This window comes from Schistocerca americana, chromosome 7, assembly GCF_021461395.2.
Source record: "Schistocerca americana isolate TAMUIC-IGC-003095 chromosome 7, iqSchAmer2.1, whole genome shotgun sequence".
In the NCBI taxonomy this organism is placed as follows: Eukaryota; Metazoa; Arthropoda; class Insecta; order Orthoptera; family Acrididae; genus Schistocerca; species Schistocerca americana.
This window is the reverse complement of record NC_060125.1, coordinates 101,725,956-101,751,490: the sequence shown is the minus strand read 5'-3', so window position 1 is coordinate 101,751,490 and position 25,535 is coordinate 101,725,956. Positions and strand designations below refer to the sequence as shown.

The following is a 25,535-nucleotide window of genomic DNA, read 5'->3' as shown; positions in this document are numbered from 1 at the left end:
CTGTTCCTGTTCTGGTTAGTCGTTTCTTCTCTGTTCCGACTCCCTGAGCAGCTTACAAGCTGTCGACCAGTGCTACCCTCGCCATCCTTGGGTAGCGAGCATCTAGAGGTCCATCTCTGCCCTGGAACGGTCCAGTGATTCAGTGGTGTTTGTCGCGTGGGGTAGTTGGGCAGTCTGAGACACCTTGTCACGGTTCGTGCGTCTGCCCCTGTCAGAGGTTCGAGTCCTCCCTCGGGTCTGCAGCCCGTGGTCTCACGGCCGTGTTCTCACTTCCCGAGCCTGCCTTGAGATGACTGGGTGTTTGTGTTGTCCTCATCATTTCATCATCATTCGTGAAAGTGGCGAGATTGGGCTGAGCAAAGGTACAGAATTTTTATAGGTGCTGGTAACCGTGCAGTTGAGTGCCCCACAAACCAATCATCATCTCATCCTCCCTCGGGCATGGATGTGCGTGTGCTGTCTTTAGCATAAGTTAGTTTAAGTTAGATTAGGTAGTGGTAAGCTTAGGGACCGATGACCTCAGCAGTTTGGTCCCATAGGACTTAGCACAAATTTCCAAATTTTCCAGTGGTGTTTGTGTGGACCCCAGATCACATCGGAATCCCAGGCAACAAACTTGCTGACAGACTGGCCAAACAGGCCACTTGGAAATCACTCCTGGAGATGGCACCTCTGAACTGCGTTCTGTCTTACGCCGCAAGGTGTTTCGGCTTTGGGAGACGAAGTGGCATAACAGTGTGCACAACAAACTGGGTGTCATTCTGAGAAGGAAATATAACTTCTTGTGTCTTTGATATTATTAGGCAGTGAATTGAATATTTTAACACTGTCATAGTTAACTAGGACAATGCCTTGACTGTGAATATTTTTATGGGGTGTTTTAATGATTTGTAGAATTGCCTCACAGGCTACTCTTATGTTGTTAGTAAGCCACAGTTTTTAACAACCATGTAAGTTGGACTTTGTATGACGTTTTAGGAAATACAGTCACTGCACCCCTTGTGTTAAAATGTTTCCATCACTATGCTTGAAATCAGATTACTTAATTTGTTTGATGTTATTTGTACAGATACCAAATTTCTGGTGTCCTACAAGAGTGGCAGCACCAGACAAGACATCTGATTTTATTCTTCCAACAGCATCAAAGGCATTTAATTTCATAAACAGTGCAGGGCTGCGCTACGAGGCTATGGAAGTTAGGCGATGCCTGAGAGAAGGTATGATATATTTTAAGCACTTCACACAAAAGAAAGTTTCCATAAGTTTTCAGGATTGTTTTGTCATTTTTTATGAAACCACATATAGGCAGGCTAATATATATGTAACTGTGTTTAGCTTCTGAGAAACAAGATTTTGAAGTTGATAACATGAAATGGAAAAACTGCTTCATTTTATCAAAATTGTGTTGCAACTAGAATATAAAAGGCTCATTTTAGGTGTACTTGCCTTTTGATTTTTGAAGCCAATTTCTGACATTGTAAATGGAGTGGTAGTTATTTTTTTGTTAATGTCATCCACTTAAATGCCTGTTCATGGTCTTTACCTGTACCACAAATTATTTATTAGATAAGTACATAAGTTTATAGCATGTATGTTCATTAGTGTGGCAATATTTTGCTAAGACAATTTATCCGCTATCATTGTTTATTTGGTATGTTGCACTTGTAGATGTGCTTTAAAGCTCTACATTCAAAGAGGTTTTTTTATGCCGTATCGAGTATAGAACAACTAACATTTTCATTATATTTGCTTTTTGAGACTTAATAGAAATGCAGAGGTTGTGGTAGTGTCTTCAAACAATTGTTCTGTTTACTGTGAGATTGCCATGTCAAAGCGGACCACTGTTATGTGAGTGATTAAACACAATGCAGAAAGGTCACCCATAGGATGTTTAAGAATACATTCTAATTATGATGATACACTTCGGTTATCCCTCGAGTTCCCCCCCAGGGGGTCCACAACTCTTTTGTGGATATGTGCGTAGCGAGCACAGGACCCCGAGCTAATGTGGCCCTCCTTCCTTTCCGAGCTGCATACCTTCCTTTTCCGCATCCTTCCCTATCCCCGATCTTCGCCCCCCCCCCCCTCCCCCCCGCACCTCACCTCTGGCTCTTTCCTTCCCTTTCTCCCCCTCTGGGAGTATGGTTTGTGCCTACATCCGGAGACGGACGCTCGTAAATGTAACTCATTCTTCGCCTTCTCTGCTTGTATGTCTTCATCCTTCCTTTGTCCTTCTCTTTTCCTTACCTCTTCTCTTTACCCTTTTCTCTGCTGCGGCGATTGAGACCCCTCTTCTTTCCATTCCCTTTCTCTTTTTTCCTCCCTGTGTGTGTCTGAAGGCCGACCAACACATTTCCATGGGTAGCCGGTGACGGGGTAACGCGTAATTCCCTGCCCTGGGTAGACAGGTAGGACACGTACGTACCCCCTGGTAACGGCCAGGCCCAGGGAGGGGTGATTACCCAAGCTGATACCTTCCAAAAGTGCTGATTGGTCCCTCCGTCCGTTTGTCGGGAGGTGTGACCTGAGGTGTGAACAATCACCTAAGGCGGGAGTGCCCTCAGAGAGGGCCCCCACAAGGGAGGAGCGCGCCATCGGAGACGCTGGTAATCATGGGGGATTCTTCCGCAATGGTTTCCTCACCTTCCAAAATGTCTGCTCACAAGCGTAAGTTCACTGAGTCTCAGCCACAGACAGTTCTTCCATCGTTGCCACAGTTCCTTGTTGTTTCTCGGTCTGATGAAGGTCATGACTCCTCCACGGTCAACCCTTTCATTATTCAGAAAGGTGTCGACGCAATTGCAGGTCCTGTAAAATCTTGTTCCAGATTATGGAATGGCACCTTGTTGTTAGAAACAGTCAGTGCCCTCCAGGCACAAAAATTGCTGCGTACTTCACTGCTCCACACCTTCCCTGTCCGGGTTGAAGCGCACCGCACTTTAAATTCCTCGCGTGGAGTCGTTTATACACGCTCCCTCGATGGATTGTCTGACAAAGAAATTCAGCACTACCTGTCTGACCAGGGCGTAACGGCTGTTCATAGAGTTATGAAAAGGGTTGACACGAACATCATTCCAACCCGCACTGTCTTCTTGACATTTGACAAAGTTCAACTCCCATCGAAAATCAAAGCAGGCTATGAGATAATTTCCATTCGCCCTTACGTCCCAAACCCTACGTGTTGCTATCGGTGTCAGCGGTTCAATCACACCAGCCAGTCCTGTTCCAATCCGGCCAAATGTGTTACGTGTGGCAAAGATGCCCATGAGGGTGCTTGTCCACCTCCATCCCCTCGCTGCATCAACTGTATGGGTGACCAGGCTGCTTCTGCTCGAGAGTGCCCCATTTTTAAAGACAAAAAGCTCATCCAGGATATCAGAGTGAAGGAAAAGGTGTCGACCTTTGCTGCTCGAAAATTATTCGCCAGTCGACAGCCCACCGTGCCTCAGACAGGAAAATACAGCACTATCCTTGCTTCTCCTCAGCCAACAAAGGAGGCGGCCACGCAGACTTGCGACTTCACCTTTAGTACCACGGTTGTCAGATCGGCCAGCGCAAAGATCGCCCGTTCAACCTCACCACTTTCGCCTGCCCACTCTATGGCTCACCCTTCATCGGGTTCTGCTAAATCTCGAGCCCAAAAGTCAGACACCAAGACTTCGAAAAAACAGCATACTCGTGAAGATTTTTTACGTACCCCAACTTCACAACCATCGGTTCCTCCTTCATCTAAACATCGTATTTCCAAGAAGGCTAAAAAGAAACCCAGTTCATCTCCTTTTCTGCCAAGGCGTGTCCCATCTACAGCACCACCTGGCGGAAATCGCCCTCGGCCGTCTTCCGTGTCGCTGAGGCGCACTGCTGGCGGCCAATCAACCAGCCGATCGCTGGTGGCGGGAGCTCCTCCTGAACAACCTATGTATCATGATCTTCTGCCTTCGGCTGAATGCCATTCCATGCTGTCGGTCGCAAGCTCTGAGCAGTCGTTGAGTTGACGGCAACCTTAGTCACATTCCTCCATTTTCTGTTCACCCTATGTCCATTATCCTCTGGAATATCCGCGGCATTCGAGCCAATCGGGATGAATTGTCGATCCTCTTACGATCCTACTCGCCGGTCATCTTCTGTCTTCAGGAAACAAAGCTGCGTCCCCATGACCGCTTTGTTCTCCCGCATTTTCAGTCCGTCCGATTTGATCTCCCCTCTGTTGAAGGCACTCCAGCCCATGGAGGACTCATGATTCTTCTCCATGATACTCTCCATTATCACCCAATCCACTTAAACACTTCCTTCCAAGCTGTCGCTGTCCGTCTTTCCTTTTCTGGATATACCTTTTCTCTTTGTACTGTATACATTCCATCGTCCACACCAATGGCACGAGCTGATCTCCTTCATCTTCTTGGTCAGCTTCCAACCCCCTATTTGCTGGTTGGGGACTTCAATGCCCACCACCCGCTTTGGGGATCTCCACATCCTTGTCCACGTGGCTCACTATTGCTAGACATCTTCCACCAAGAAGATCTAGTTTGCCTCAACACTGGGGTCCCTACATTTTTGTCTGCCTCCACGACAAATTTCTCTCACTTGGACCTTTTGGTCGGTACTGTTCCGCTAGCTCGGCGCTTCGAATGGTTCACCCTTGATGATACACACTTGAGTGATCACTTTCCATGTGTCTTTAGACTGCAGCCTCAACTGCCATATATGCACCCGCGACGCTGGAAGATTGCCGAAACCGATTGGACGTTTTTTCGTCTCTAGCGATATTCGATGACCATCACTTTCCTAGCATCGACGATGAGGTCACACATCTTACTGACGTTATTCTTACAGCTGCGGAACGTTCAATACCACACACCTCCGAATTGCCCCAGCGCCCCCCAGTTCCTTGGTGGAACGAGGCGTGCCGTGACGCAATACATGAGCGGTGACGTGCTCTTCGCGTTTTCCGCCACCATCCTACTTTGGCCAACTGTATCCGCTATAATCAGTTCCGTGCGCGATGCCGTCGTGTCATCCGTGATAACAAGAAGGCAAGCTGGAAATTCTTTACTAGCTCATTTAACAACTTCACTCCCTCCTCGGAAGTTTGGAGTTGAATTTGACGGTTATCTGGCACGCCTAGTTTCTCCCCGGTCTCTGGGCTCACTGTCGCGCATGATACGTTAGTGGACCCCGTCGCAATTTCTAACTCCTTGGGTAAACACTTTGCTGCAATTTCGAGCTCTTCAAATTACCCGCCAGTGTTTCTCCCGAAGAAACGTGCAGCGGAAGTGCAACCTCTTGCTTTCTTCTCTCAAAATCGCAAAAGCTATAATACTGTTTTCTCCATGCGGGAACTCCAACATGCACTCTATTCTTCTCGCTCCTCCGCCCCAGGACCGGATGGTATCCACATCCAAATGTTGCTGCATTTATCAACCCATAGTCTGCGTTACCTCCTTCGCATTGTAGCTGGTTACCAAGCCCCCACAGAACGTATCTCTCCCTATGTAGATCAACACCTTCAACCCATTACATGCAGTCTCCCATCTTTCATCAAAGACATCAACCACTTTCTCGAACGCCTGGAATCCTTACCCAGTCTGTTACCCCCGGAAACCATCCTTATAACCATTGTTGCCACTTCCTTATACACAAATATTCCGCACGTCCAGGGCCTCGCTGCGATGGAGCACTTCCTTTCACGCCGATCACCTGGCACCCTTCCTAAAACCTCTTTACTCATTACCTTAGCCAGCTTCATCCTGACCCACAACTTCTTCACTTTTGAAGGTCAGGCATACCAACAATTAAAGGGAACAGCCATGGGTACCAGGATGGTTCCCTCGTACGCCAACCTATTCATGGGTCGCTTAGAGGAAGCCTTCTTGGTTACCCAGGCCGGCCAACCCAAAGTTTGGTACAGATTTATTGATGACATCTTCATGATCTGGACTCACAGTGAAGAAGAACTCCAGAATTTCCTCTCCAACCTCAACTCCTTTGGTTCCATCAGATTCACCTGGTCCTACTCCAAATCCCATGCCACTTTCCTTGACGTTGACCTCCATCTGTCCAATGGCCAGCTTCACACATCCGTCCACATCAAACCCACCAACAAGCAACAGTACCTCCATTATGACAGCTGCCACCCATTCCATATCAAACGGTCCCTTCCCTACAGCCTAGGCCTTCGTGGCAAATGAATCTGATCCAGTCCTGAATCCCTGAACCATTACACCAACAACCTGAAAACAGCTTTCGCATCCCGCAACTACCCTCCCGACCTGGTACAGAAGCAGATAACCAGAGCCACTTCCTCATCCCCTCAAACCCAGAACCTCTCACAGAAGAACCCCTAAAGTGCCCCATTTGTGACAGGATACTTCCCGGGACTGGATCCGACTCTGAATGTGGCTCTCCAGCAGGGATACGACTTCCTCAAATCCTGGCCCGAAATGAGATCCACCCTTCATGAAATCCTCCCCACTCCACCAAGAGTGTCTTTCCGCCGTCCACCTAACCTTCGTAACCTCTTGGTTTATCCCTATGAAATCCCCAAACCACCTTCCCTACCCTCTGGCTCCTACCCTTGTAACCGCCCCCAGTCTAAAACCTGTCCCATGCACCCTCCCACCACCACCACCTACTCCAGTCCTGTAACCCGGAAGGTGTACACGATCAAAGGCAGAGCCACGTGTGAAAGCACCCACGTGATTTACCAACTGACCTGCCTACACTGTGACGCATTCTATGTGGGAATGACCAGCAACAAACTGTCCATTTGCATGAATGGACAGAGGCAGTCAGTGTTTATTGTTAATGAGGATCACACTGTGGCTAAACATGCCTTGGTGCAAGGCCAGCACATCTTGGCACAGTGTTACACCGTCCGGGTTATCTGGATACTTCCCACTAACACCAACCTATCCGAACTCCGGAGATGGGAACTTGCCCTTCAATATATCCTCTCTTCCCGTTATCCACCAGGCCTCGATCTCCGCTAATTTCAAGTTGCCGCCACTCATACCCCACCTGTCTTTCAACAACATCTTTGCCTCTGTACTTCCGCCTCGACTGACATCTCTGCCCAAACTCTTTGCCTTTAAATATGTCTGCTTGTGTCTGTATATGTGTGAATGGATATATATATGTGTGTTGTGTGTGTGTGTGTGTGTGTGTGTGTGTGTGTGTGTGTGCGTGCGTGCGTGCGTGCGCGCGCGCGAGCGCGCGCTAGTGTATATCCATCCTTTTTTCCCCCTAAGGTAAGTCTTTCCCCTCTCGGGATTGGAATGACTCCTTACCGTCTCCCTTAAAACCCACATCCTTTCGTCTTTCCCTCTCTTTCCCTCTTTCCTGACGAAGCAACCGTTGGTTGCGAAAGCTTGAATTTTGTGTGTATTTTTGTGTTTGTTTGTGTGTCTATCGACCTGCCAGTGCTTTCTTTTGGTAAGTCACATCATTTTTGTTTTTAGATATATTTTTCCCACGTGGAATGTTTCCCTCTATTATATTCATATCATTAATTTGAACCCAATAATTACATTTGTTATTGTCACTGTTGCATTTCTAAATTTTTTCTGTCGTCTTATTTTCTCTTTCTGTTTTTGCCAGTAGTTTCACTTTGTATTCACCTTCTCCTTTTTACCGTAATCTACTATACAGTTTTATCCCGCCTATATATACTCAATAATATGTCACCCACTTCCAAACCATAACCAAAAAAATTTTTCCCGCTTTCAACACTACCGCTGCTATAAAATCAACCGTTTCTAGTTCACAAGCAGTTCCTTTCACCTATTAAACAACCATTTCGGCTAGTTATGATAACTTTCGCTTTATTTCCATTTCCGTTTTTCCCTCATCACTGATAATTTTTAGCCGCTTCCCACAGGTTTTAACGTCATTATTTCTTCGCCAGACAATTGTTAGCCTCATTTTCATAATCTGCCACCACAAAACCACTCCTTTTAATACATTTACACACAGTTTTTTCGAAATTTTCACTGAATTTCTCCATCCTTTAACGTGTTTTGGCGGCAACGCAACCACCTATCCTTTGTGCACATCGTTGTCTACCAACCCAAGTTCACCACAGGATCAACATAGCCCAGCTTTAACCAACACTTTTTCGCCTTTTTTCACAACAGATCTCCAGTTACTTTCTAGTTCACCTTTATCTCTCCCCATATATTTTTATTTTCATTTTCATTTCAGCCACATGTTACACTTTCCACCTTCTAATACCATGTCACCCTCACAACACCCCCACAACGACATCCTTTCGTCTTTCCCTCTCCTTCCCTCTTTCCTGACAAAGCAACCGTTGGTTGCGAAAGCTAGAATTTTGTGTGTATGTTTGTGTTTGTTTGTGTGTCTATCGACGTACCAGCACTTTCGTTTGGTAAGTCACATCATCTTTATTTTTAGATATATTTTTCCCACGTGGAATGTTTCCCTATATATATGAATTAATAGAGGGAAACATTCCACATGGGAAAAATATACCTAAAAACAAAGATGATGTGACTTACCAAATGAAAGCGCTGGCACGTCTATAGACCCACAAACATACGCACAAAATTCAAGCTTTCGCAACAAACTGTTGCCTCATCAGGAAAGAGGGAAGGAGAGGGAAAGACGGAAGGATGTGGATTTTAAGGGAGAGGGTAAGGAGTCATTCCAATCCCGGGAGCGGAAAGACTTACCTTAGGGGGAAAAAAGGACTGGTATACACTCGCGCACACACACACACACACACACACACACACACACACACACATATCCATCCACACATATCCATCCACACATATACAGACACAAGCAGACATATTTAAAGACAAAGAGTTTGGGCAGAGATGTCAGTCGAGGTGGAAGTGCAGAGGCAAAGATGATGTTGAATGACAGGTGGGGTATGAGTGGCGGCAACTTGAAATTAGCGGAGATTGAGGCCTGGTGGGTAACGGGAAGAGAGGATATATCGAAGAGCAAGTTCCCATCTCCGGAGTTCGGATAGGTTGGTGTTGGTGGGAAGTATCCAGATAACCCGGACGGTGTAACACTGTGCCAAGATGTGCTGGCCGTGCACCAAGGCATGTTTAGCCACAGAGTGATCCTCATTACCAACAAACACTGTCTGCCTGTGTCCATTCATGCGAATGGACAGTTTGTTGCTGGTCATTCCCACGTAGAATGCATCACAGTGTAGGCAGGTCAGTTGGTAAATCACGTGGGTGCTTTCACATGTGGCTCTGCCTTTGATCGTGTACACCTTCCGGGTTACAGGACTGGAGTAGGTGGTGGTGGGAGGGTGCATGGGACAGGTTTTACACCGGGGGTGGTTACAAGGATAGGAGCCAGAGGGTAGGGATGGTGGTTTGGGGATTTCATAGGGATGAACTAACAGGTTACGAAGGTTAGGTGGACGGCGGAAAGACACTCTTGGTGGAGTGGGGAGGATTTCATGAAGGATGGATCTCATTTCAGGGCAGGATTTGAGGAAGTCGTATCCCTGCTGGAGAGCCACATTCAGAGTCGGATCCAGTCCCGGAAAGTATCCTGTCACAAATGGGGCACTTTTGGGGTTCTTCTGTGAGAGGTTCTGGGTTCGAGGGGATGAGGAAGTGGCTCTGGTTATTTGCTTCTGTACCAGGTCGGGAGGGTAGTTGCGGGATGCGAAAGCTGTTGTCAGGTTGTTGGTGTAATGGTTCAGGGATTCCGGACTGGAGCAGATTCGTTTGCCACGAAGACCTAGGCTGTAGGGAAAGGACCGTTCGATGTGGAATGGATGGCAGCTGTCATAATGGAGGTACTGTTGCTTGTTGGTGGGTTTGATGTGGACGGACGTGTGAAGCTGGCCATTGGACAGGTGGAGGTCAACGTCAAGGAAAGTGGCATGGGATTTGGAGTAGGACCAGGTGAATCTGATGGAACCAAAGGAGTTGAGGTTGGAGAGGAAATTCTGGAGTTCTTCTTCACTGTGAGTCCAGATCATGAAGATGTCATCAATAAATCTGTACCAAACTTTGGGTTGGCAGGTCTGGGTAACCAAGAAGGCTTCCTCTAAGCGACCCATGAATAGGTTGGCGTACGAGGGGGCCATCCTGGTACCCATGGCTGTTCCCTTTAACTGTTGGTATGTCTGGCCTTCAAAAGTGAAGAAGTTGTGGGTCAGGTGATGAGGAAAGAGGTTTTAGGTAGGGTGGCAGGTGATAGGAGAGAAAGGAAGTGCTCCATTGCAGCGAGGCTCTGGACGTGCGGGATATTTGTCTATAGGGAAGTGGCATCAATGGTTACAAGGATGGTTTCCGGGAGTACCAGACTGGGTAAGGATTCCAGCCGTTCGAGAAAGTGGTTGGTGTCTTTGATGAAAGATGGGAGACTGCATGTAATGGGTTGAAGGTGTTGATCGACATAGGCAGAGATACGTTCTGTGGGGGCTTGGTAACCAGCTCCAATGGGGCGGCCGGGATGATTGGATTTGTGAATTTTAGGTAGAAGGTAGAAGTGCGAGGTGTTGGTGGGGTCAGGAGGTTGATGGAGTCAGGTGAAAGGTTTTGTAGGGGGCCTAAGGTTCTGAAGATTCCTTGAAGCTCCGCCTGGACATCAGGAATGGGTTTACCTTGGCAAACTTTGTATGTAGTGTTGTGTGAAAGCTGACACAGTCCCTCAGCCACATACTCCCGATGATCAAGTGCCACGGTCGTGGAACCCTTGTCAGCCGGAAGAATGACTATGGATCGGTCAGCCTTCAGATCACGGATAGCCTGGGCTTCACCAATGGTGATGTTGGGAGTAGGATTAAGGTTTTTTTAAGAAGGATTGAGATGCAAGGCTGGAAGTGAGAAATTCCTGGAAGGTTTGGAGAGGGTGATTTGGAGGAAGAGGAGGTGGGTCCTGCTGTGATGGAGGACGGAACTGTTCCAGGCAGGGTTCACAGAACAACCCCAAAAGTGCCCCACTTGTGACAGGATACTTCCCGGGACTGGACCAGACTCCGAATGTGGCTCTCCAGCAGGGATACGACTTCCTCAAATCCTGCCCTGAAATGAGATCCATTCTTCATGAAATCCTCCCCACTCCACTAAGAGTGTCTTTCCGCCGTCCACCTAACCTTCGTATCCTGTTAGTTCATCCCTATGAAATCCCCAAACCACCATCCCTACTCTCTGGCTCCTATCCTTGTAACCGCCCCCAGTGTAAAACCTGTCCCATGCACCCTCCCACCACCACCTACTCCAGTCCTGTAACCCGGAAGGTGTACACGATCAAAGGCAGAGCCACATGTGAAAGCACCCACGTGATTTACCAACTGACCTGCCTACACTGTGACGCTTTCTATGTGGGAGTGACCAGCAACAAACTGTCCATTTGCATGAATGGACACAGGCAGACAGTGTTTGTTGGTAATGAGGATCACACTGTGGCTAAACATGCCTTGGTGCACGGCCAGCACATCTTGGCACAGTGTTACGCCGTCCGGGTTATCTGGATACTTCCCACTAACCCCAACCTATCCGAACTCCGGAGATGGGAACTTGCCCTTCAATATATCCTCTCTTCCCATTATCCACCAGGCCTCAACCTTCGCTAATTTCAAGTTGCCGCCACTCATACCTCACCTGTCATTCAACAACATCTTTGCCTCTGCACTTCCGCCTCGACTGACATCTCTGCCCAAACCCCCTTGCCTTTAAATATGTCTGCTTGTGTCTGTATATGTGTGGATGAATATGTGTGTGTGTGTGTGTGTGTGTGTGTGTGTGTGTGTGTGTGTGTGTGTGTGTGTGTGCGCGCGCGAGTGTATACCTGTCCATTTTTCCCCATAAGGTAAGTCTTTCCGCTCCCTGATTGGAATGACTCCTTACCCTCTCCCTTAAAATCCACATCCTTTCGTCTTTCCCTCTCCTTCCCTCTTTCCTGACGAAGCAACCATTGGTTGCGAAAGCTTGAAATTTTGTGAGTGTGTTTGTGTGTTTTTTTATTGTGTCTATCTACCAGCGCTTTCCCGTTTGGTAAGTCATGGAATCCAACTTACGAAACAAAAGCGTTTTCATGTTGATAGACACACATACAAACACAAACACACACACAAACGTGGAACGTTTCCCTCTACACTATTTCAGTTAACATAGGATGAAGAACAGCCACTTAATTTAACCACTTACAAGAATCGTACTTCAAATGACGTTGTTGTAGTCTCTCTCATTATTTTCCACATAAGTGTATCATCATGCCAGATTCCTTTATCCTGTCTTAAATTTTTTGAAAATGTAAATAAAGTTTTAGAAAGTTTCTTCGTACTAACTCAATATGTAATATGCATTCATCTGAGCAACTTCTGTAAGAAGTAAAATGAATGTACTGAAAATATGTTTATTGATCCTAATGTTACAACTAGATTCACCTCAGGAGATATACTAGCTCTATAATTAGTATTTTGTTTCTGTAGTTTTTCTGTAATAGCTGTGAGAGGGATGTCCAATGATGTTACAGTTATTTGTAGTAAGCAAAAGTTTGTCTGGGAACTGCTATAGTTCTTTGTACAACATGAATTCAGCACAGTCACATGTCTCACAACTAATACTATGTACACAGTTCATAATTTCCGTAATAATTCATATTTCAAAGAAATACTTTCTGCCAGAAGCATTTTCTGACTCAACACTGGAAGATACATTTAAGTGGTACAAGTGAGCAACACACCTGTAGTGACTGGCATCAATGCTCTGGTGTGGCCTCAGAGCATTCAAGCACTTAGCAAGTCACGAGGTACCTAGGAGACAAGCGAGTGCATATGGTATGGTTGTAGTCCAAGACAGCCATTGAATTATAAGCTGTGTATGCAATTGTACCAATCTGTTGAAACCATACTTTCCTCATTGCACACCTGTGTCATCAAGGTTCTGGGAAGAACAAGGTTTTGAGCATTGTAATGTAGCATTCTAAATAGAAAACCACAGTAACATGCCTGAGGTGTAGTTTACCTCATTAAATCTAACAACTGCACCATTGTCAAAAAATCACACACTATCCCATTTGTGTGTGCATTTGTTTTTGTTGATCTGCTAGCTCTGAGGAATAGTGTCTGACACCTTAGCATCAATTTCAGTCTTGTTATGTGTATATCAACTGTTCAATGCCCCGACTCTACAGTGATTTGGTTACCTTCTCTCCTTTCACTGCTTCTCCCTGGATTGTCAGGGTCGAGATTTTAGTGTACTTTAGGATGGCTAACATACCCATTTATTTGGCAAATGATGAGCTAGCCACAAGCTATTGAATTAGCTTTTTATCATTAGTTTTATTGTCCTGAACTGAATATTTTAAGCAAGACTGTATTAATAATTTTAAATTTTTTATCTTCCCGTGTGTCTGTGAATGGATATTTTGAGGAATGTGCATACAATTGAGTGAGCAAGTAAAATTTTATCTTTCCCATGTACGAATTTTAGATTTTTTAATGTCTATCATCTCCCAATGTAAGCACTCCCAGTATGCACTGCTCACCAAATGGCATTCCAGCCGCTCTGAGATACTTATCGTCAGGTTTGAAGAAAGCTATTCACTGAAAAAAATTGATTTTTGCGCATCTTAGTGTCTGATATCTTCACACAATAAATAACTAAATTTCTTTTCATTATATGTCATGGTTACTCTGCTGCATCAAATGAAGTAAAATATTGCATGAAATTTTAAAGAGTTTGCTGAGGTAAGTATGCAGTGCATAAACTGTGTATGGCTGATTTTAGCTCATACATTGCAGTATACAAAATGTAGATAAGATACTGAAATTTTATTTAATATTGGGAGCAGAATCATATCACATTTTGTTCTCAAGTAATTGATTTTCATACCCAACAGACTGTTGCACATGACACACCCATTTCTGTCTCTTCAGATCTGTAATAAAGTGGTTATAACAGCAGCCAGAGACTGTGCGTGTGCGTGTGCGTGTGCGTGTGTGTGTGCGCGCGTGTGTGTGTTTCATCTATTTTTGAGGAAGGCCTTGTTGGCCAAAAGTTTACTTTGACAGTCTTTTTGTTATGCCTATCTGCAGGTCAACATCCCCACTATATGGTGAATAGGAGCCATCCTTTTAACAATATTGTTCACAACAATAGTCATATTTCATAAATGGTTCAAGATATAGAAACTAGGTTTTTTTGAAAATTATAGTGCACAAAGAAACACACATTTTGTATGGCCAATACTCAAAACTTATTTTATTTACTGAGATACGGAAGTAACTTGTCCACAGCAATGAGAGTTTGCCAGCTCAGGACGCACACAGGTGTCAATAGCACAGTAGGAAAACCCTAGAGGCGTGCTTATCCATGTCCACAGCACCTGGGGAACATTGGAACAGGACATGCATACACATCTACAGCAGTGAAAGAGTTAATCTGTTTTTATAATTTCATAGTCCAGTTCTCATTTGCAGTTTTCTCTCATCATCTCACAGTTGTCTCCATTCTTTCCTGATATTAGTGGCAGGTTGTCCATATTAGTTCTGTGCACTACACTTGCATATCTGCCTATCTTGGTCAGATAGAGCTCAGATTCATGCTTAGCGAAATTCTTCCCTCCCCCTCTTCTTTTTTGAGTCTAGAATTCATTTGTTAACATGCCCTGTGGCTTGCTTATGGCGTGGGTGACACTCTGCATCTTAGTTCTCAGCTTCTTGTCCTTGTATAAGTAGACTGCAGACAAAATACATCCTTTGTTCTTGCTAGAGTCTCATCAGTTTTATAAACATATATTTACAAATTTAATTACATACCTTTGTTTAATGGAAGGTTTGAAAGGAGTGATATGATTGTATGAGATAGAAGTAGTTCATTTTTATTCAGTGTCACTTACATAAGGTCACAGAAACAGCATAACTTTTTTGAAAGAAGGTATCACAATTTTAGTTTCACCATACACAGAAGCATTTAAACACTCATTCTTCCTGTGCTCCTTATGTGAACAGAAATGGAAATCCCTGACAACATGTACATTGGGAAGCATCCTTTGCCAAGCACTTCATAATAGTTTGTATGTAGATAAAGATAGTAACACAATGAACTATGAAATTCCAAGACAAAATTAACAGCTACAACACTACCATCAATAGTATGGTGTAATAATTTGCTTCATTTTGCATATCTTTATAATGGGTAAGGAAAGTGGAAGCTGTTGACCATGGCAGGTTAGTAAGTACAGTCATTTGCTTGGACTGGTTTGGGAAGACCCAAATGAGGATGGCTAGGTGAGATAAACAAGATTGAAGTCTGTATATGTGAACAGTTTTTGCCACTTGTCAGTTGATTTTAGTAAGTTACAGTTAGCATGACACATTCGAGTATATCTGAAAGTACTCATTTACGAACATATAGGAATGGAAAATCCTTGGTGGACTATAAATAATTGAGTAATAAAGGCAACAGATCACCAGATGGTGGAGACACTAAGCCTTCACTATACACACAGGCAAGACAGAACTTCACCATAAATATAATGGTCCTGGATACTCCATTGTAACTGGTTACAATGCTCAGCCCAAAAGGATCTCAGCTCTTGTTAACCAGTACCTCCAGCCCATTGCCCACAGCCTAGATTCCAATATCAAAGGCATGTCACACTTCCTTCGCCGACTCTCAACTGTCCCCATCTCATTTGTGATATCTAGATCAGTACTTGTCATTGTTAACACCATCTCTGTATACATCATTATCCTCCTCCATGTGGATGGCCTTGCATTGTTGAACACTACCTCCCCTCAGCGTTATTACATCCTCAAACCAATCACCTCATTCTTTACGCACCTAACTAATTAATCCTCACATGTAACAACTTCTCCTTTGAGGAGAAAATAACAAACAAATATACAGCATGCTCATGCACACCTGCTTGGCATCCTCCTATGCCAACCTGCCTATGGGCCACCTAGAGAAAATATTTCTAGTCAGGTTCAGCTCATGATCTGGACTCAGGGCCAAGATGTTCTATCCTCATTCCTCCACAGCCTCAACACCTCTCCCATCCACTTCACCAGGCCAGTATCTCACATTCCTGGATGTTGACCACCATCACTCAGATAGCTCCATACAAACCATTGTCCATATACTATTAACTATCAACAATATCTGAATTTTGACAGATGCTATCCCTTCCACACCAAAATATCATTGCCTATAGTCTGGCCACACACACAGATGGCACATCTGCAGTGCCAAGCAATCCATTGTCCATGATGAGGAAGGTCTTAGTAAGGCTTTCACTGACAGGAACCATCCCGCCCCCCTCCCACCCCAAACAACCCCAGGTGCAAGCTGCAAAGAAGTACTAGATCATCTCTCAGTATCATCGCGGATAGTAACAACTGAACAATATCCTTCACATAGCCTCAACTACTTATCATTGTGCTCAGAAATGAGAAACACCCACTTACAATCCTCCCCACTCCTCCCAGAGTGGTATTCCACACCCCACCCAATCTACATAACATCCTACGCCATCCTTACACATACTTGCTCCCTATGTAAAACTTGCCCAATACACGCACACCGGTCCCATCTCAAGCTTATCCTATTCTGTCAAGAGACAGGGCCGCCTGTGGAAGCAGTCATGTCATGTACCTGTTTTGCACAGCATTTTATGTGGGCATGACTACCAACTAGTTGTCCACTTGAATGTATGACCCCCGCCAACCAGAGCTGACAATCCAGGGATTTAACATGCTACTGAGCACAACATGCTCAATTTCAAAGCCCACTTCATAGCTTGTGTCATCCAGACCATTCCTTGCAATACCAGCTTCTCTGAATTATGTGGCTGGGAGTTTTCTCTTCAAAACATTCTTTGGTCTAGTAGTTGTCCTGACCCCCTGCTGCCCCGCATGCAGCACCTCCCCTGCCCCATGTCTATAAGTTAACTCATCCTGCATCCACATCTTCTTCCTCACAGCCTACCTCTTTCCTCTATTCTATCTCTCCCTGCCAAGCCACCTCTCCACACCACCATATGTTGCATACCATTTTCCCATCTGTGACCAGAATGAACTCATAGATGTCAGATCCCTATCTTGTGCACCTGCTGCCTCTCTCTCTCTCCCAGCAATCAGCGATCTTTACACTGATTAAAACTGTCTGTCAGACTGGGATTCAAACCTGGGACCTTTGCCTGCAAAAAGACGGGGAGAGACATACTTAAAGAATCGTTATTCCTGATAATGTTCAGTTTGACAGTAAAGTAATAATGAAAGAGGCAAATTATTAATCAACACTTCTATTTGATTGTATGCTTATATAACATTAAAATTCTAATGGCATTTGTAGAGGAATCTGTTCAGTCAGTCAAAACAAAAGCAGATACATACAGACACTATCAGTCTACATGTTTGTGGGAAATGCCTGGTGGCAGAACAATATTGTTGCAGCTGTTTCAGATCCATGTAGATTGCAGTGTGTCTGTTTTTATATCATTAATGCAACTGATTGCAACAAATTCTATTGTACTGATGTCAAGTTACCATAAAGTGGCCCACATTGTATCAGCTTTCATTCCATTCTTCTTCACCGATTCACATGTCCCGCATCTTATTTTCGTAGTACCAAACCTCACATTATGTAATGTTGTCATTGCCTCCTGCTTTTCCACCTCTTGCTTTCTTTACATTTTTAATCAGTGTTCATTTCCTTTTAAAGCCTTCGTTTGATGCAGTTTTTTTCCAATTTTACGTCATCTTTCTTCTGCCCTTTTTTGTTTTCACCATCTCTCTTCTGCACTTTTTGTTTCATCTTATGCCTTTTTTGTGTTTTTATTTTATAATATATGTAAATTTTGCTTTGATGTGTCTTTTACACGCTCAGTATTGTTGTTAATAACTGTAAATGCTTCAAAATTATTGACTCTAGCTGTTAAATTTCAACTCAGGGCATGGAGTGTTGTTGCTGTCTCCTTCTTGCTGTATTTTATTTCTATTGCACAAGTTCCAATATTAAAATGATTCTGACATTGTGCTTTTCTGTAATAAAATCCTCTGTAACTTTTATATAAATTGTTGGGTTCGTAGAGATATTGCAAGGCAAATCGAGATTACTTTTTAAATATTTAAGAGGATTGTCTCTGTATAATGTTGCATTTCTTGTACTTTCATTATTTGTGTGAATTGTGAGTGAAACTGAGATGACTTTCTGCACAAATATTCATCCTTTTACCTGTGTTTTAAGTAGTTGGAGCAACAGTTAAGATGCTGCAATTTGGAACAAAGGCTTTGTTCTTAACATTTTGGATTTGATACTGAACACCATAATGCTTCTTATATTTTAAATGCAGTTTGTGCATTATCAAACAACTTGTTGTACATGTAGAAATTATAACCATATCATTTGATATGTTACAGGACTGTTGGAGAGTCCTAAAATAACACATGATGAGAGCATACTGTTGGCAGAATTGGAAGATGAACTGAGGAAAATATTGGGAGTGAAATACGAGTTGTATGAGTAGAAAGTTTTATCACTTAACGTATCAGACAAACCTTTTATTTTGAACATCTGAGGAAACACTAAATGTTGAATTCATGGGTCAGTCAAAGATAATAGGCACATGTCGTCTTCTGTAATCATGAACACTTTTCATCTCTCACACTTTGTGTAATGTGATCATTTCATCAATCACACTGGAAAAATAGAACAGTATGTGACCTTTTCTCAGTCTTTGTTGTCTTCATAAATTTATTGGCTGTCCAGTTTATTTATTGGTTTGTTTTTTTGTGTACCTTTAAGGAGAACTGTGATCTGTCCTTCATGGAACCGTGTGTCATTTACAGTATTTGTACAGTGTTATTCTCATGGCCTCTGCATTTATGAGGAGTATGAACTGCTGACTGTCACTAAATATAATAACTGCTCAGAAGTATTTTGTACTAGTATGAATGATAACTTATATAAGAGAAATGTATTTAAACAAATTTCCTTGGTGTGTATAAACATTACTATTTTACATTTTTGCTAATAAATTATGTATTGTTGCAATAAATGTGCGTCACAAAACATCAACAATAAGTATGTAAAAAAGTAATTATTTTAATCCATCAGTATTTTGAAAACTTAAATTAGAAGTAAAATGTAACTATGCCTTATTTTCTTGAAAATACCAGTTATTGTTCTAGTAAGGATTTTTTGTGGCATGTGAAGGTTGTGGAGAAGTGTTGACGTTCTTTCTCAGATTATCAGTTTATGTAAGAATAGGATCTCTGAAATGTTCATTTTAGTCAACCACAACAGAAAAATCAATTATCTTACACTGTGCTTCCTGGGCATAGCTCATAACTTGAAGTTTCCAGATACAAGCATGTGTTTCAAACTGTCTTTGCAAGACTGCACGGTATGTCTAAGAATGAGACCCTAAAACAAACTTCCAAAAGCTTGCCAATTACAACAGTCTTTTTATTTGTGTGTTCTGCCGCCACTTGAGTAGATTTTTTTATCCATCCAATTAAATAATGTTGTCAAATACCTTTATTGTTACTTACAACAAGAAATGTTGTGTCGGACAGGCACAATGAGAAGACTACTTATGGGAGTAGCAAAGGTTGAGGCCAGGGGAGCAAACTATATGTTGTAGGGAGAGTTCCCACCTGCACAGTTGAGAAAAGCTAATGCTGGTAGGTAGAATCCAGATGATGCAGGCTGTGAAGCAATCGTTGAAGTGAAGCACATCATGATAGGCAGCATGTTCAACAATTGTATGGTCCAGCTCTCTCTTGACCACAGTTTGGAAGCAGCCATTCATGTGCACAGACAGTGTGTTTGTTGTCAGGCCCATGTAGGAAGTGGTACAGTGGTTGCAGCTTACTTTGTAGATCACATATTTGCTTTCGCTGGTAGCCCTACCTTTGATGGAGTAGGAGATGTCTGCGACATGACTGGAGTAGGTGGCATTGGGAGGATGTATGGGACAGCTTTTGCATCTGTCTGTTGCAGGAAAAAAAGACGGAGGCAAAGGGTTGGAAGCAAGGGTAGAGTAGGGAGGGACTAGGATATTGCATAGATTTGGTGGACAGCAGATATACCACTGTGGGAGAGGTGTAGAGGGTAGTGGGGAGCATATTTCTCATTTCAGGGCACAACATGTAGTTGAAGCACCAGCAGAGAGTGGCATTCAGTTGCTCCAGTCCTGGGTGGTACTGAGCCAGTAGAGGAGTGCTCCTCTATGGCTGGATGGTAGGTATGTAGATGGGGGTAGAGGACTGGAAAGAGGAGGCACAAGATATCTGTTTCTGAACAGCTTGTTTTCATTGCATTCTGGACTTTCCATTGTTTGCCTCTTCTCTATTTGCACAAATACACTTTGGTAATGTGTATAAAGCTTCTATGAACTACCATTGAATGTATTTTTTAGAATTAGTCAAATCATTCGGATCTGCGTATTTTGACCAAGGGTGAATTTGCTTGGGGGGGGGGGGGGGGGGGGGGGTTGCCACATGCCCACCCTTCAAGAGGTAAAACTACATTAAAATCAAATGGTAATTTTTTTTGGAATCTGCATCAAAGTTAAGCATTCAGATTTATAGCTCAGGTCAGTAGTTTTTCATTTACCTCTGTATTCCCCAAATCACCACACTTCTTGTGTCTGGGAGAATGTCCCACATTTACCAGTGTCATATACCCCCACCCACCTCTCCTGTTTGATTCTCAAATTCTGCACACCAGATATTAGCAGGTTTCCTTGTCTGCAGCAGGAGCTTCACGTTGTCCATTTGGCATTTAACTGTTTCACCCACATTAATGTCATTGGTACTGTTGTTAGACTGCTTGCCCAGAATTCAGTATTCTATCCAAACAGTTCATCTTGACAGTGTTCAGGGGGTGGTCTTGTGGAAAACAGGGAATACTCAGGAAATTACATTTTAAGTTGAAAAATCTAGGAAATCCTGGGGAATTTCAGGAACTTCATAAAACCTCATGTAATACTGAGCACTGACTGAGTTTTATAAATTATAAATCACGGATTTTAAAATACTTAATACTACGAAGTGTGGTAATTACATGAATATTATTGCCTATAAAATATCTGTGTTTAAAACCTGTGGTTGAACTGTTGTTACGATTAGTATATCTCAGCTGTGAGAAAAGAAAGAAACCCCCCCCCCCCCCCTCCTCCTGCTCAGCATCAGGAGCTTCTAGACACCATCTTCCTCCTCACATCTGGAAGCCCCAAGTGTGAGTACCCACCCTGGTGTCGAGTTTTTCAGTTTTATACATCGTAAAAAGAGCTTCAAAACTAACATTTTTCTTCTATAAAGAACCTGTTGACAAGGTGTAAGTGGCTCCTTACATATTACGTGAGCCAGTGCTTTTTTGTTCCTCAATTGCACAATTTCGGGATTTAGATTATTAAATATATTATTTGAAATTATTCACCAATTTTTACACATTCTCATCCAAAATGGACTATTTTGATGTAGCTGCTGTAAAGTCGAATTAGAAAGTAGAGATATTTCTGCATCAGTCATTTTACTTGATAAGCACCATGTATTTTGATGGTTACTCTTCATCTTCAGGTGGTAAACTGATCAGAGTAAAGTAATTTTATTTGCTTACACAGCAGAAAGTGAGCATTCATGGGCAGCCACACTTGTTGTAATGAGTCCTTTTGACTCCATAATAGCATATCTTTCATTGCATTTTTCTGAACATCAATATGATGGCACATCATTTGGTGACACGTGTGTGATTTTGTTTACATAACCATCCTAAATACAGCTGCATGTACTAGTTTAAAACTGAGGCATCTTCCTCGAATGTTTCCCTTTTTCTGATAATTCTCATCTCCATATCTGCATGGAATTTTTCTGGCACATCTGTGACTGGTTACCTGTATTAACATGTGACATGTAGATACACTATGTGATCAAAAGTATCCAGACACCTGGCTGAAAGTTACTTAAAAGTTCTTGGCACCCTCCATCGGTAACGCTGGAATTTAATATGGTGTTGGCCCACCCTTAGCCTTGATGACAGCTTCCATTCTCGCAGGCGTAAGTTCAGTCACGTGCTGGAAGGTTTCTTGGGGGAATGGCAGCCCATTCTTCACGGAATGCTGCTCTGAGGAAAGGTATCGATGTCAGTCGGTGGTGCCTGGCACAGTCAGCATTCCAAAGCATCCCAAAGGTGTTCTGTAGGACTCAGGTCAGGACTCTGTACGGGTCAGTCCATTACAGGGATGTTATTGTCGTGTAACCACTCCGCCACAGGCCGTGCATTATGAAAAAGTGCTTGATCGTGTTGAAAGATACAATCGCCATCCCTGAACTGCTCTTCAACAGTGGGAAGCAAGAAGGTGCTCAAAACATCAATGTAGGCCTGTGCTGTGATAGTGCCACGCAAAACAAGGGGTGCAAGCCCCCTCCATGAAAAAGACGACCACACCATAACACCACTGCCTCTGAATTTTACTGTTGGCACTACACATGACGTTCACTGGGCATTCACCATATCCACACCCTGCCATCAGATCGCCACATTGTGTACCATGATTTGTCACTCCACACAACATTTTTCCACTATTCAATCATCCAATTTTTATGCGCCGTACGCCAAGCGAGGCATTGTTTGGCATTTACCGGCATGGTGTGTGGCTTATGATCAGCCGCTCGACAATGAAATCCCAGTTTTCTCACCTTCCACATAACTTTCATAGTATGGGAAGAGGTCATTGTTGGCAACTGGAATAAAGTAATAATTGGATCCTTTTACCGACCTCCCAATTCAGATGATACAGTTGCTGGAAGGTTCAAAGAAAACTTGAGTTTGATTTCAAACACATACCCAACTCATACGAGAATAGTTGGTGGTGACTTTAATTTACCCTCGATATGTTGGCAAAAATACATGTTTAATTCTGGAGGTACACATAAAATATCATCCGAAATTGTGCTAAACGCATTCTCTGAAAATTATGTCGAGCAGTTAGTTCATTAGCCCACGTAAATAGTAAACGGTTGTGACAACACACTTGACCTCTTAGCAACAAATAATCACGAGTTAATAACTAGCATCAAAACTAATTCAGGTATTAGTGAACACAGGGTTGTCGTAGTGAGATTGTATGTTATCCCCAAATCCTCAAAAAATAAGCGAAAAATATACCTATTCAAAATAGCAGATAAAAATTTGCTTGACACCTTCCTAAGAGACAATCTCCACTCATTCCAAATTAATAATAAGTGTAGACCAGATGTGGCTTAAATTCAAAGAAATAGTATTGGCAGAAATTGAGAGATTTATACTGAATAAATTAACAAACTACGGAGCTGATCCTCCTTGGTACAGAAAACGGATTATAACACTGTTGCAGAAACCACGAAACAAACATGCCAAATTTAAACAGACGCAAAATCCCCAAGATTGGCTATCTTTTACAGAAGCTCTAAATTTAGCACAGACTTGAATGTGAGATGCCTGTAACAGTTTCCACAACGAAACTTTGTCTCTAAACCTGGTAGAAAATCCAAAGAGATTCTGGTCATATGTGAAGTATGTTAGCGGAAAGAAACAAGCAATGCCTTCTCTGCGTTGATAGCAATGAAGACACTATCGAAGACAGTGCTGCCAAAGCAGAGTTACTGAGCCTTCCGAAATGCCTTCACAAATGAAGACGAAGTAAATATTCCAGAATTCGAATCGAGAACAGCTGCCAACATGAGTAACGTAGAAGTAAATATCTTCAGAGTAGTTAAGCAATTTAAATTACTTAATAAAAGCAAGTCTTCTGGTCCAGACTGTGTACCAGTTAGGTTCCTTTCAGAGTATGTTGATGCATTAGCTCCATAGTTAACAATCATATACAACTGTTCGCTTGACAAAAGATCCGTACCCAAAGACTGGAAACTTGCACAGGTCACACCAATATTCAAGAAAGGTAGTAGGAGTAATCCACTAAATTACAGGCCCATATTGTTAATGTTGATATGCAGCAGGATATTAAAACATATATTGTGTTTGAACATTATGAATTACCTCAAAGAAAACGGTCTATTGACACACAGTCAACATGGGTTTAGAAAACATTGTTCCTGTGAAACACAACTACCTCTTTATTCACATGAAGTGTTGAGTGCTATTGACAAGGGATTTCAGATCGATTCCATATTTCTGGATTTCCGGAAGGGTTTCGACACTGTACCACACAAGCGGCTCATAGTGAAATTGTGTGCTTATGGAATATCATCTCAGTTATGTGACTGGATTTGTGATTTCCTGTCAGAGGGGCCACAGTTCGTAGTAATTGACGTAAAGTCATTGAGTAAAACAGAAGTGATTTCTGGTGTTCCCCAAGGTAGTGTTATAGGCCCTTTGCTGTTCCTTATCTATATAAACGATTTTGGAGACAATCTGAGCAGCCGTCTTCGGTTGTTTGCAGATGATGCTGTCGTTTATTGACCAATAAAGTCATCAGAAGATCAAAACAAACTGCAAAACGATTTAGAAAAGATATCTGAATGGTGCGAAAAATGGCAGTTGACCCTAAATAACAAAAAGTGTGAGGTCATCCACATGAGTGGTAAAAGGAACTCGTTAAACTTTGGTTACTCGATAAATCAGTCTAATCTAAAAGCCGTAAATTCAACTAAATACCTAGGTATTACAATTACGAATAACTTAAATTGGAAGGAACACACTGAAAATGTTGTGGGGAAGGCTGCGTTTTATTGGCAGGACACTTAGGAAATGTAACAGACCCGTTAAGGAGACTGCCTACACTACGCTTGTCTGTCCTCTTTTAGAATACTGCTGCACGGTGTGGGACCCTTGCCAGATAGGACTGATGGAGTTACATCGAAAAAGTTCAGAGAAAGGCAGCACGTTTTATATTATCGCAAAATATGAGTGTGTCACAGAAATGATACAGTATTTGGGCTGGAAATCACTGAAAGAAAGGCGTTTTTCATTGTGACGGAATCTTCTCACGAAATTCCAATCACCAGCTTTCTCCTCTGAATGCAAAAATATCTTGTTGACACCAACCTACATAGGGAGGAATGATCACCACAATAAAAAAAAGGGAAATCAGAGCTTGTATGGAAAGATATAGGTGTTCATTCTTTCCGCACGCCATACGAGGTTGGAATAATGAGAATTGTGAAGGTGGTTCGATGAACCCTCTGCCAGGCACTTGAAAGTGATTTGCAGAGTATCGATGTAGATGTACTTGCAGTGGATCCTGATGCAGTTTGGAATTCCTGTGTGATAGTTTGGATAAATGTTTGCCTATTACTCGTTACGATCCTCTTCAACTGTCGGCAGTCTGTGTTAGTCAACAGAGAGGTCGGCCTGTACGCTTTTGTGCAGTACGTGTCCCTTCATGTTTCCACCTTGCCATCACATTGGAAACTGTGGACGTAGGGATGTTTAGGAGTGTGGAAATCTCTCGTACAGACGTATGACACAAGTGACACCCAATCACCTGACAACATACGAAGTCCATGAGTTCTGCGGAGCACCCCATTCTGCTCTCTCAAGATGTCTAATGGCTACTGAGGTCACTGATATGGAGTACCT

At 43.1% G+C, this 25,535-nt stretch overlaps 1 protein-coding gene across 6 annotated transcripts in view; it reads left to right on the top strand.

The window, feature by feature from the left end:
• Positions 1–19,008, top strand: part of LOC124622468 (trans-1,2-dihydrobenzene-1,2-diol dehydrogenase-like) — a 102,777-nt gene extending 83,769 nt beyond the window's left edge. For all 6 annotated transcript variants that reach the window (XM_047148174.1, XM_047148173.1, XM_047148176.1 and 3 more), the window contains exons 5-6: positions 1,070–1,217; positions 18,371–19,008. In XM_047148174.1, the coding sequence (XP_047004130.1) occupies positions 1,070–1,217; positions 18,371–18,477 (255 nt within the window). In that variant the 3' untranslated portion in view covers positions 18,478–19,008. The remainder of the gene's footprint in view (positions 1–1,069; positions 1,218–18,370) is intronic.
• Positions 19,009–25,535: the final 6,527 nt, after the last annotated feature.